Source organism: Talpa occidentalis, unplaced genomic scaffold (assembly GCF_014898055.3).
Source record: "Talpa occidentalis isolate TD23 unplaced genomic scaffold, MPIMG_talOcc4v2.1, whole genome shotgun sequence".
NCBI classification, from domain to species: Eukaryota; Metazoa; Chordata; class Mammalia; order Eulipotyphla; family Talpidae; genus Talpa; species Talpa occidentalis.
The window spans coordinates 147,644,370-147,657,690 of NW_026555331.1; the positions used below are offsets into that span (position 1 = coordinate 147,644,370).

Sequence of the window (13,321 nt, forward strand, 5' to 3'; positions counted from 1 at the left end):
CAGGATTAGAAAAGAGTGGATCTGAATGTTGCTGGCTGATGCTAGAAAGATAAAACATCCCATGAATTAAAATTTTGAAATGTATTTTTTTTTACTGTGTTGAGATACATAGACTCTTGCTCCAACACATTTTATTTTACTATTTTTTAAAAGATTTATTTATTTATGCATACAAGAACTGGCCAGAGGTGTGGGCGGGGGGGTGAGAGGATTCACCAGAGACAGAGTGGGGAGTAGAACAGGTGGATCTACTAAAATACACTGCTGAGGGGAGCAGCGGGGAGACAGGAGAGGTCTGCTGCACCACATGGGTCAGCTCCCTGGCCCGGGATTGAACTCGTGCTGCAGTGGCTGCAGACAGCTTCATAGGTTGTGTCTTAATCCCTTGAGCCACCAGGGAGGTCCCAACACAAACATTTTAAAGAAATAGTTTAAATCAAAGAATTTGAGAAGCCTAGCTAATGGCTACTGCTTTGGTTAGATGATAATAACATACTTTTCCTCACCTGTCATGAGAACCGACAATCCTGAACACGTTGTAAACAGTTCTTCTGATGTCCTAGCATTATATGGAATCCTTTCTACCTTTCAAATTTAGAAAAATAAGTAAATTTATTCTTCTATAATGATTTATCAATGACATTTGATATTTTGTCTTAGAACGTATATTGAGGAAGCATGCATTATGAAGTTAGAAATAAAATGTATGGGTGCTTATATGTATCACCAAATGCAAGTCATTTGAAGGGTACACATACAACAACCACCTCAATAAATGAGTGAGTTAGTAGAAAAGCAAAGGAGCACTGTTATTACTAAAACTTGGATGGTTGGGAGACACAATTTATGGTGCCTGCTGGGAAGGAGACAGATCACGCATTCTGACATATAAGAAATGTTCACTTCTGCCTGGTTTAAGGTCCTGAGCTTAATGCAGCAGAGCCCCAGACAGTTCAGGGTGGAGCTGGGTGGAGCATCTGGTAGACATGCCTTCAGCTATGAGTGACAGGAAACTCAGAAAAAAATGCTACTTTACACAAGTTGGGATTTTTACCCCCTCAGGCAATATGATTCAAAAGGGCTCAGTTGCTGGCTCAAGGGTGTCAGAGTTCAGGTCTTTTCTTCTCTTGTGACAGGAAATGGCTTCATTTCAGCTGCTGTAGCCCTGTGACAATGGAAGAGGAAGCCAAAAGGAACAGGTCAAGGTGAAGGGGCAGATTCTTGAATCAGGGAAGGAGCACTTGGTCAGCTGCTCCCAGCAGACCTGCACTCTCCCATTGGTGGCTACAGCTACTCACATAGATTAAAAAGTCCCCAATTGGGAACTTTCATATTCTAAATGGAAATAATGAGTGAGAAGGGAGCTTTTAATTAGGGCCAGAAACTAGCTGCATATTCTACAATTGGCACCATTTTTCTAGAAAGGATATTGGTTAGATAAAGCACTGAGGTTGAGACATCAGCATAAGTCAGCATAAGTAGGGAGAAGAGCTTTATATAAAGCTGTGATTATTGTAGAACCAGAGCCAGTGAGATTCGTTTTCAGAAGGAGATCAGTTTGGATAGGTACCTGTGGGTCAGATTTTGGAGGGTCTTAGGTGGTGAAATGAGAAAGATTTGATCTAATTCTCACAGAGTGTTGTATTGATTCTGAATCAAGGCTGTGCCACTGTGAACATTGGTTTGGGGTGGGATTTGTAATGCAGGGAAGTGCAAGGTGAATTCAAGTCTGCAAGAAGCATGATAACCCTTAGAAGATGTCTTTACATTCTAGACAAATGAGATCTTCCTCTATGGAAATTGTGAATTAAAGAAGAGGCAAAAATAAGAAAAATGCATAGAAAATACTAGATATTTGAATTAGTGAGTAGGGTACAAAGACCCTTTCATGTTTGGAGGCTTTGAACTTGGAGAAATGAAGAGGATGGGATGTTAGAAATGGAAACAAATGTAATGGGGTTGCCATTGCACAAAGATCCAAAGACTTGCACAGAAGACTGTAGATGAGAATGAAGATTTCCTGATTCTCATTCCTGTTTTCTTGCCACTACTTCAGGGGGATAGTGGTTGGGGGTATGGAGGGCAAGATCAGCTCAACGTGGGCTGTGTTTGTGTGTGTTCATATACAAGGGGAAGTGCAGAAGAGAGCCTTCTTGATACAAGAGGCACAGGAGGAGCCAGAAAAGGGGCGATCATGGGTTTTATTTAATGTAATATTTTCACTGTGTCATGTGCAGGACTTGGATACAGTATGACATTTTTCCTGTTGCATCTGGATGTCCTCATCCCCCATGTCACTCTCTTTATAGACACTCTGGTGGTGTGTTACCTGGGTTGTCCAGATTTCCTGCTCTGATTTCTCTTTCCTTTCCTAAAAGAAATTTTCCATCCTGCAAGGCTTTTGTCTTGAGGCTAAATTTCTTTGTCATTTCCTCATTCCGACAGGTTGCCCATATCACAGGCCTTAATCTTGAGCTGGGAAAAGCATACACGGTGGAGTGGACCATTACAAAGGATGAAGAAAAGATAGACTGTTATCCAGATGAGCATGGTGCTAGTGAAACAAACTGTGTGGCCCGGGGCTGTATCTGGGAGGTAACCATGCCAATGGTGTGACTGTCTAGTAAATTCCTTTAGGATTAATCTATAATTCCCAAGCATAGCACCAGGCTTATGGCACTCACTCCCTAAAATTTATAGAAAGAAAGGACTTTCAAAGAAACCTGTGTATTTATCTGGATGAGCAGGTAGTGACAGGTGTGTGGGTATGTATGTGTGTGTGTGTACACAAATACTTAACATGGAGACCAGGAATTGAAAGGTCATTACTACCTGACAACATGTGAGGAAATGAGTGATGGTTGGATTTTCACCTCCCTGCAAGTTGCTTTGTCTAGCCTTTCTCTGTGATAATCCTATATCTGAGCTGACTTCACCTTTACTTTTCAGGAATCCCCCGTTCCGCGAGTGCCTGCCTGTTATTTTACCAGGGAGCTATATTCCGTTAGTGATATTCAGTATGACTCCCACGGGGCCTCTGCTATCCTCTCCTTAAAGCCTGGATCTTATGCCTCTGCTTTTCCTTCAACACCTGTATCCCCCCTCCATCTGAAGGTGACCTACCACAAGGACCACATGCTGCAGTTTAAGGTAGGTGTTTACATGTCAAGGGATGATCATGCCCTTCTGAGTTTCATTACCTTTTGCTAGTCTAGGTTACAGAACCCTGAGCTAAGCTTGCTCTTCTACATTACCCACATTGCCATGTACCAGAATGTTATCCTAAGAGCAATTAAAAACCATTATGAGACCGTGAGATCTGTTCTAATTTGCAATCAAGAAGATGACTGTGTGACACTAACGATAAAGTACCGATCACAAAAATCTACAAAGAGCTGATGAGACTCAACAAAAACGAAGAAAATAATCCAGTCAAAAAATGGGCAGAAGAGCTAAAAAGAAACTTCTCTGAAGAAGAAATGCAAATGGCCAACAGGCATATGAAAAAATGTTCAACATCACTTGTAATCAGGGAAATGCAAATCAAAACTACCATGAGATACCATCTCACACCAGTGAGAATGGCACCTATTAAAAAAACTTGCAACAACAGATGTTGGCAAGGTTGTGGAGAAAAAGGAACTCTCCTGCACTGCTGGTGGGAGTGCAAACTGGTCCAACCACTATGGAGAGCTGTGTGGAGATTTCTGGACCTACTAAACATAGAGCTTCCATACGATCCAGCAATTCCACTCCTAGGTATTTACCCAAAGGACACAGAAATATCAATTCAAAAGGGCACCTGCACCCCTATGTTTATAGCAGCACTATTTACAATAGCTAAGCTATGGATGCAACCCAAATGTCCAAAAATAGATGATTGGATCAAGAAGATGTGGTCCATATACACAATGGAATATTACTCAGCAATCAAAAAAGATAAACACATGCGGTTTGCAGCAACATGGATAGAGCTAGAAGGGATCATGCTCAGCGAAATAAGTCAGAAAGAAAAAGAAAAATACCGGATGGTCTCACTCATAGCAGGAATTTAGAAAACCTAAATAAGAGACCAGGAACAAGACTAAACAATACAAAGTAAAAATCAAAATCAACAAGCAACTATAAACCAGAGACACACTACCAGGGGGAGGGGGGAGGGAGGGGAGAGGAAAGGAAGGACTAGAGTCAAAATAAGGGGGTGTGCAATTGTATGGGGAATATAACCAGGATGAAGATGCATACATTGTGCAAAGATGAAAAATCATGTAAGAATTATATAAAATAAAATATTTAAATAAATAGAAAAAAGAAGATGACTGTGTGAAGGAAATGGTTGAGAGGACAAGAATAAAAAGGAGAGACAACTTCCTGAGACCAAGTGTAGGAAAGGAGGCAGAGACCGTGGGCTTCTTCGAGACATCGAGAGGGTAAAATGACAGAATCTGGTGACTGATTGCATGTCGGTGCTGAGGGAGAGGGAAGCATCAAGAATGTTCCCCGAGTTTCTATCTTGGGTCTCTATAATGGCAGTGGTGACATTAACTGGAACGGGATCCTTAAGAAGGTTTGGACTTAGGCAAAATAAGATGATGAGCTCAGTTTTGGATCCAGAACTTGGGATATCTGTGAAATACCCATGAAGAGTCAGGCATTCTTTTCCTCTAATTTAATCACCTCTAAGGACCTGTGATGGGCTATTTTTATGTCAGCTTCTGTTTCTCTACTAAGTGGTAAGTCTCTCAAAGACAGGAATCCACCCTTTGGTCTTTGTGTCCTGGAGTCTGACACAGCGCCTGGCAGCTGACTCTCAAATGTCTATTGAGAGTGAATGAAAAAACATCATGCCAGAGTGGCATTACCTCCCTCCTGTTCTTCATGTTTTGACACCAAACTGGACCGAGTTCCTTTGATCTCCTGATGCAGGGATGATGCTGTTTTCTACTCCTGTCCTCACCTGGGCTCTGCATGTGGAGGCACGTGCTGCATTTGACATAAATGAGCTTGTGTGGGTTTCTGGCTATAACTCCTTATTGCTGTACATCCTGACCATGCAGTAAACCCCATAATATTTGCCTCCTTACAACCCACTTTATCACTCTGTGCCTTATTTCTCTATCAGGGATGACCTGATCTTCCTTCTCTGTTTTACTAGTGAATACAAAGCTTTCAAGACTCAAGCTGTCCTCTTCCCATGAAACATTCCAGAAAAGTGTTAGACATCTCCTTCCCTGTATCTCACAGCACTTCTATACAGATCTACCTTCATGTTATCACCCAGGTCTTGTGGGTACCTCCCTTTCTCCTTCTACTAGCATGTGGGTTTCTTAAAAAAATAATAACCGTGTCTTATTCAGTTTGGTTGTCCCTAATGTCGAGTAGCAAATCAGGCAGGAATATCATAGGCACTCAGTGAGTCAGTTTACAAGGACTTGGATGATTATTTTAACCTAGTAGAGTTCATGTTTTTAGGGGGAGTGTTTCTCAATTCAGAAAAAATTTCAGGTCATCATATACATCCATACATCTACACATGAAGTAATAAATAATATATTCATAAATACATACTGATTCCAGACTGATTTTCCAAGATAGCACCAATTCAGAGCAGGTGTGTCAATGTAACAGAGGTCTTATAAATTAGATGTGATAGACTCAGATCAAATGCTAAATCTGGCATAATTCTTTGGTATGTTAATTAAATACAGGATTGATATTGTGAACTTAAAAGAAAAGAAGACAAAGGAATATAGCATTTAGATTCCGTCAAAGACATCAAGGGTATAGATTTCAAGAGTACTGTACTTACCTGAAATGTATTTCCTCTGGCCCCAGATTTATGATCCTAACAACAAACGGTATGAAGTTCCAGTTCCTCTCAACATACCCACTGTTCCATCCAGCACCCCTGATAGTCGACTCTATGATGTTGTCATTACAAAGGACCCATTTGGCATTAAAATTCGCCGGAAGAGTACCAACACTTTTATGTAAGTATCGCCATGTCTGATACTTTGCCCACTCAATGTCAGATCATTGCCCTTAGACATGTCATGGCTCAAAGCATCACAGTATCCATTCCCAGATTAATAAATTATTTCCTTTCGGTCTGTTCTTATGAGAAATCTGTAGTCTCCTAGGAATAATTTCCCAAGGCAATGTCAGGTACCTAGCGATTCATTCAACAAATATTTATGGAGTGCCTTCTCTATATTGGATGGTAGTGGAAGGTGAAGTCTCTCTTCACATGACCAAAAGTAATAAGCAAATGTCAAGGATAATGTAAGTTAAAATATGAATTAGTAGGTTTAGATTGTGACAGCTGCTGTACAGAATGATGGAGAGTAATGGGAAATTTCTGCTTTTGATTCTGTGGTCATAGTGGGTCTCTCTAAGGAGGTGATATTTAGACTAGAACCTGGAAGAGATTCATACACCCCTGTGGAGATCTGGGAGAAGGGAACAGCATTTTATTGAGTGCACAGGTCAAGAAACAAAATGTCCAGTGTGGTTGGAGCAATGTAGTAAGGATATGAATGGAGGGAGATGAAGCTGGGGATTTGTGTGTGTCAGGTGTGACCTTAAAGACTTCCTAAGATGTTTTGATGAAAAATCACTGAAGAACTCGCCTGGTTATAACTCAGAAAAGAATGAGATTTTAAAAAAAAAAAACTATCACTCTGGGCGCTACGTGGAAAAGAAACCGTAGGGGAGCAAGAGTAAAGTCAGGGCTCGAATGGGTGGGAGGGGTAGAGGAGTGCTTAGATGTGCTTTGTGGGAGGGAGAAAGGAATGGACAGTGTGAAAGAGCAAAGTGAACGAACAAAGTCTCCTGGGCTCTTCACAAAGGCATCTATGATCATTTTAATCAAGTGGACTTCGAATTTTGTTTGAAAGATTAACAGGGTTCTGGGAGGAGGGAGGAGTGAAGAGTTTCGCTGTCCCTGAAAAGTCAGCTGCTTGAGGCCAAAATCTCTGCCCATTTTTTCTCCAAATATGCCTTTTTGTGTTGCAGTTGGGACTCTCAGCTCCTTGGCTTCACCTTCAATGACATGTTCATCCGCATCTCCACTCGCCTCCCCTCCCAGTACCTCTACGGCTTTGGGGAGACCGAGCACACAGCTTATCGCAGAAAATTGGACTGGCACACATGGGGCATGTTTTCCCGAGACCAGCCCCCAGGGGTAAGGGTGCCCCCCTCCGCTCCCCCACCCACCCAGGTGTGCACTTCATGCTCTATCTTCCCAGGATGCTCACTTTCTGCTTTCGGACAAGTGGGCCAATCCTCAGGCTCCGTTAGTTCTCATGCATTTGATGTGTTTCACAGGGAAGAGTAGACTCAGCTTAGCTGTCAGTGTTTGTTGTTTCTTTCTCAACCACCAAGTCTTAACCTCCTACGCCTTCTCCCCCATGACTCTCCCAGGAAAAGCTGAACTCTTATGGCGTCCAGCCCTACTACATGGCCCTGGAGGAGGATGGCAGTGCCCATGGAGTGCTCCTGATGAACAGCAATGCCATGGGTAAGACGGTGCCGGCGTCACCCCCTATAATTGTGAACTGATCATTTTTGAGGAACTTTAGAGTGTGCTTCCCCTAGCTGCCCCCGCCCTCCTACCCCCCGGATTCAAAATTGTCTGTGGGCAGTTGTCTTTTCTCCTTCCTGTACAACCTTTCTATTTATTTCAGTTCATTAACATGTGGTAACCAGAATTAAGTCAATTCTTACTTGGCAAAGATCATATAGGAAGGGCTACAAAGCCAAGCAAGTTCTGGATATCTAAGTGGTCAGCCGGTGGGGTTTAGCTGTATGAATTGAGCTAGTGCTGAATCTTCGGGTCAGAGAATTCACTCAGGGTATGAGAGATGAAGAACATATGCATGTATATTCCATATATGTATGGAAATGGGCAGTGATATTTACCCCAAAAATCAGGACTTGGGGAATGCCCCAAAACAGATGACTGGATCAAGAAGATGTGGCATATATACACAATGGAATACTATTCAGCCATCAAAAAAGATAAACTCATGCCATTCATTGCAACATGGATAGAGCTAGAAGGAATTATGCTCAGTGAAATAAGTCAGAAGGAAAAAGAAAAAAATATTGATGGTTTCACTTATAGAAGGAATATGGGGAACCAAATAAGACATCAGGGGAAAAAACAATACAAAACACAACAAAATAAAAACAAACAGACAATTATAAATCAGAGACATCCTGCAGGGGAGAAGGAAGAGGGAGAGGGATCAGAGGGAGGGAGGGCGAGCACAGGGGACTGAGGTGAGGGTGCATGGGTGCATTGGTGAGGGAAATTCTATGGGGACTACACCTGAGGGGTGGGGGTGGGGAAGCAAATATTGTTTAAAAATGAACAATGACGTAAAAAATGTAGATTAAAAAAATCAGGTCTTGGGGGAAAGAAGCACATGTGAAGCCTGAATATGTTCTATACCCGAAGAGAGAGCATCACATCTGTGTCTCAGTCATGTCACATCAGTCCTAGTGTTGACCAGGTACGCTGCTTATATAGGATGTTATTATTGGGGGAAGCTGGTGAAATGTACGAGGGAACTCTCAGCACTATGCTTGTAACTTCCTGCAAGACTTGTGCTATCCTAAAATAGAAATCGTGATACTATTTTAAAAAGAATAGAATAACAAAGCATGTTAGATAATAAAGCACATCAAAGGCAGGAGTTCAGAATGGGGCCTTGTAGACTTTCATGTAACTTGTTCAGTTCTTTGTAGGTATAGTAAAACTACTTCCTCTCTATCATAGGGAGGCACAGGACGAGGGAAAAGGGATGAATTTCAGGGGTAATTCCTCATCTTCAAGCTTTCTAGCTTGATTGACATTTTTTTGATTTTCAGATGTGACATTCCAGCCTCTGCCTGCGCTGACATACCGCACTATAGGAGGGATTCTGGACTTTTATGTGATCTTGGGGCCAACTCCAGAGCTTGTCACTCAGCAGTACACCGAGGTAGGAGAGAGTTTAATAGGTTAGCAATGGCATTTTGCATGCGAGTGCCCATATTCATTAGTATAGTAACTAATGAATGGTAGTTGGCAAGTGGAATGGTGGATCTTCTCGGAAGACAGATTTATAAAGTAAGGAGTAATAAATACATCTCAATAACCTTTAAACTTGTAACCTCTCAAAACATTGCAGATTAGCAGTAGTAGTGATGGTGCCAGTGGTGATGGTGTTGGGTATACAGGGGGTGGTGACGATGGACATGGCAGTGGTGATGTGATGGAGTTGGGGTGGTGTGATGGTGGTTATGATGGTTAGGACAGCATGATGTTCTGGCAGCAGCAACAAGCACGTATATAAAACTCACTATATGTCACTGACAGTATCACTCACTGCATATCACTCAATACTTTAACTTGTGCCCAGGGTCACCTAGCTAGCAGGACTGGAGCCTGTCTGATTTTCAGGAGCCTTTCTGAAAATCAGCACTTTTCTCTCAGATTCCGGGTTTTTAACCAGTGAGCTAGAATCTGATTTTGAATAAAATCAGAGTTTTCAAAATTCCCAGAGAGGGCGCTCAGGTCCAGCCAGAAGCTTTCTCCTGGGTACTGCCCCTCACTGCACCCTCTCAGTGTCTCTGGATTTGAGTTTGTTGATTATCTAACCTGGGGTACTAGAAAAGTATTCTTATTACTTTGTGAACCTCAGTCCATATTTTCCTTTTTAGGGGCTAATGTTTTCTATCTGTTTTCCAGCTGATCGGTCGACCGGTGATGGTTCCTTACTGGTCCTTGGGCTTTCAGCTGTGTCGCTATGGATACCAGAATGACTCTGAGATTGCCAGCTTGTATGATGATATGGTGGCTGCCAAGATCCCCTATGTAGGTTCATAATCTGTGGTGTCCTGGCTGTGCTGACCCCAATTCTCTCTGTGTCTGGATAGTTTGATTTTTGAGGGGTTCTTCAAAGTACAAAATGCTTTCTCCTCCAACATCATGCTGAACTTCACTCAACCCAGCAGGTCAGCTGGGATTAGTGTCCCCATATCACAGAGTCACAGTAATTTGCCAAGAAAGGAGGACAAGGGGCCAGCTCTAGGGCTCTTTCTGCTATTTGTTTCTTGCATTTCTTTTACGGACTTTAGTCAAAAGCATCCTTGATATCACAGTAATAGAAGGTTCCCCAAATGGTAATATTGTTTAATTAAAAAGATATTTCAGACTGAGTCAGATCATTGTGTGTGTGGATAAAACCTCAGCTCCAGCACCCTGTCACTTTGTCAGTGCTGCAGCACAGTGCTCCCTCTGCTTTGTGCTAACCTCAGTGAACTCGGGAGCAGGGGAAATGCACGTGGGGGCATGCTCTGTCCCTCACGTGAGAACTAGAGAGAGAAGCTCATCACCAGTGAACCGATCCCTTGAACCACTTGCTTATTTCATTTTATTCGACTAATTTTTCTATTGTGGACAATTGTTCTTACTAGTGGAAAGCCTGGCTCTCAATAGTTCATTCTTAATAAGAAATCTGTATTTGATAGCTCCCAGCATTGGCTATTTCAAGGCAATTACAGGCTTTGTGCTTTGGAGGGTAGATTTACCATCCAGGTTGTATCAGTCCTGGGTAATTGACATGATGTTATTTTTCTGAATATGAATCATTGATACCATGACGGTCTCTACTGAGAGGCCACCACAGTCCTTCCACACAGTGATCACTTGCAGGACACTCGCTCATCTACTGTTCTCACTTATCCTCACAACAGCCTCTAGATAGGCATCAGCATCCTCTATCTCACTCATTTAGGTTTTTCTACTATATCATTAAACATTTGAAAATTAGGTTCATTTCCTAAGAGCTACTTTGTGACAAACAATATAGCAGAGTTTGGTAGACTCAAAAAGAAGTCATCTGAAATTCACCATCCGTGAGTGCTGGGAGGTTCTCATCTGGAGCCTGCCACCAGCAGGTACTCAGAGTCCTTGTGTACCCCTTCTCCCCTCCTCCCCCCAGGATGTGCAGTACGCAGACATTGACTACATGGAGCGACAGCTGGACTTCACCCTCAACCCCAAGTTTGCGGGCTTCCCCGATCTGATCAATCGCATAAAAAGAGATGGGATGCGCGTCATCCTCATTCTGGTTAGTCCCACATGAATGGGTGGCTTCTGTCTGGAAGAGGGATGGCCTTGGGTGGAGAAAGCTGTAGCTTGTGTTTCTATCCATGTTCTGAGTAGAGAGGTTGACGTTCAATAAGAAAAGTGATTTCCCAGGATTCCCAGAAGCTGGCAGTTCTGGTGGAAGTGAATGCCTCCCTTCTTCTGTCTGAGTCACCTCTGGATCTGGTTTTCAGGACCCAGCCATTTCTGGCAACGAGACAAAGGACTATCCTGCATTCCGTCGGGGCGTGCAGGATGACGTCTTCATTAAGGACCCAAAGGATGGAAGCATCGTGTGGGGCAAGGTCTGCTCTCTGACCCACTGTCCCTCACCGGGGGTGGGCCACTGTGTGTGTTCTGAGCTATTTCTTAGAATTTCCCTCTGGGCCTGGGGTCGGAAGTTCTTATCTTCTTAATCAATATGTGTCAATAGTGTGAAGGAATTTTCAGGAATAAATGTGCGTGGTGAGATCCACTCTTCTCTAGATCAATCCTACCTGAAAACTCTAAATATTATTCCCCCTAGTACCATGGCATATAATTTCCTAGGAAATAAAAGTTACCTAGTGCATTGCTTCTGAATATTTTTCTCTGCACAGGTCTGGCCTGATTTGCCTGATGTTGTTATAAACAGTTCTCTAGACTGGGATACTCAAGTGAAGGTAAGGCCCATGGTGGGTGTTGGGTGAAGGCAGGGGTGTGGGAGGGGTGCAGCTGTACCCAGGACACGGGGCATCTCCTCGCCGTGGGCGCAGGTGTGGGAAGGAAATGCACTCAGGGACACATCCTGGACATCGTCTTGTACCAGTTTTTTCTCTGCATAATGAAGTCCTGGAGAACTTAAATTTCTTGTCCATGGTTTGAGGTGACAGTGGTGACTTTTTTTTAAAGATTTATTTATTTATGCATACAAGAGCTGGGGTACAGGCCAGAGATGCGGTGGTGGGCAGGGGGGATTCACCAGAGACAGAGTGGGGAACAGAACAGGCAGACTTACTGAAATACACTGCTGAGGGGAGCAGTGGGCGAGTCAGGAGAGGTCTGCTGCACCATGTGGGTATCTCACTGGCAGACCAGGGATTGAACTCATGCTGCAGAGGCTGTGGATTGCTTCATAGTGTGGTGCTTAACCCCTTGCACCACCAGGGAGACCTGACAGTGGTGATTTCAGGTCCAAAGCTGTAGACTCCAAAGGCCCATGGTGTCTCCATGTGGTGATGCCTACAGAAATCCTCTTTTCCCTGAATTAGTGTACTTGTTGCTGCCTTTGCCTTGAGTTGCCCTTTTATTTTTTAAAAATATTTATTTATGCATGCAAGAATTGGGGTACAGGCCAGAGGTGTGGGGGGTGAGAGAATTCACCAGAGACAAAGTGGGGAGCAGAACAGGCAGATCTACTGAAATGCACTGCTGAGGGGAGCAGCGGGAGTCAGGAGAGGGTAGCTCCCTGCCCGGGGATCGAACTGGTGCTGCAGTGGCTGTGGATAGCTTCATAGTGCTGATGTTTAGCCCCTTGCACCACCAGGAAGGCCCTTAGTTGCCCTTTTAAATTAGACTCTCACCCCAGGCTTGAGTTATGGGGTCCTTTTCTCTGTGCTTCCTTTCATCATGGACACTTACCTCCATTTTCACTCTTATAAACCCCCCATCCTTCTTTGCTTTCCTCGCCTTTGCTCCTGTCTCCCAGTTTCAAGATTTTTGTTGAAGCTTACTGGCTCCTGCGAGCAGGGGTGTACTTGTAAAGGATCACAGTAAGGGTTCAAGGGTGAGCACCCCACTTCCTGTTCTCTCCCTTGTTGAAGTTTGGTGGCCCAGGCAGCCCGCGGGCACACAGGGATCCGCCAGGCCAGACAAGTTCAGGGTCCTGGGCTCCTTGGCTTTTGTTCACTTATTTTCTGTTTCAGTATTTCTCCCCTCGTCCCCTGCCAATTTAACTGAAGTATAATGAACAAAATTGCATATATTTAAAGTATAATAATATGGTAATTTGATATCCACAGATAAGAAATGATTACATAAGGTAAATTAGCACAACCTTCATTCTCATCATCATTTGTGTGTGTGTGTGTGCTGGGAATGCTTAAGATCTGCTCTGTTAGCAGCTTTTAACTATACAGGGCGATATTAACTACAATCACCAAGCTGTATGCTATTTCCCCGGAATGTACTCATTTTAGAAAGGTA

At 43.3% G+C, this 13,321-nt stretch overlaps 1 protein-coding gene across 4 annotated transcripts in view; it reads left to right on the plus strand.

The window, feature by feature from the left end:
• Window positions 1-13,321, plus strand: part of MGAM (maltase-glucoamylase) — an 86,257-nt gene that overhangs the window by 51,116 nt on the left and 21,820 nt on the right. For all 4 annotated transcript variants that reach the window (XM_054692737.1, XM_054692736.1, XM_037514723.2 and 1 more), the window contains exons 25-34: window positions 2,446-2,595; window positions 2,950-3,150; window positions 5,836-5,990; window positions 7,015-7,183; window positions 7,423-7,519; window positions 8,875-8,987; window positions 9,737-9,862; window positions 10,992-11,120; window positions 11,332-11,442; window positions 11,737-11,799. In XM_054692737.1, coding sequence (XP_054548712.1) covers window positions 2,446-2,595; window positions 2,950-3,150; window positions 5,836-5,990; window positions 7,015-7,183; window positions 7,423-7,519; window positions 8,875-8,987; window positions 9,737-9,862; window positions 10,992-11,120; window positions 11,332-11,442; window positions 11,737-11,799 — 1,314 coding nt within the window. The remainder of the gene's footprint in view (window positions 1-2,445; window positions 2,596-2,949; window positions 3,151-5,835; window positions 5,991-7,014; window positions 7,184-7,422; window positions 7,520-8,874; window positions 8,988-9,736; window positions 9,863-10,991; window positions 11,121-11,331; window positions 11,443-11,736; window positions 11,800-13,321) is intronic.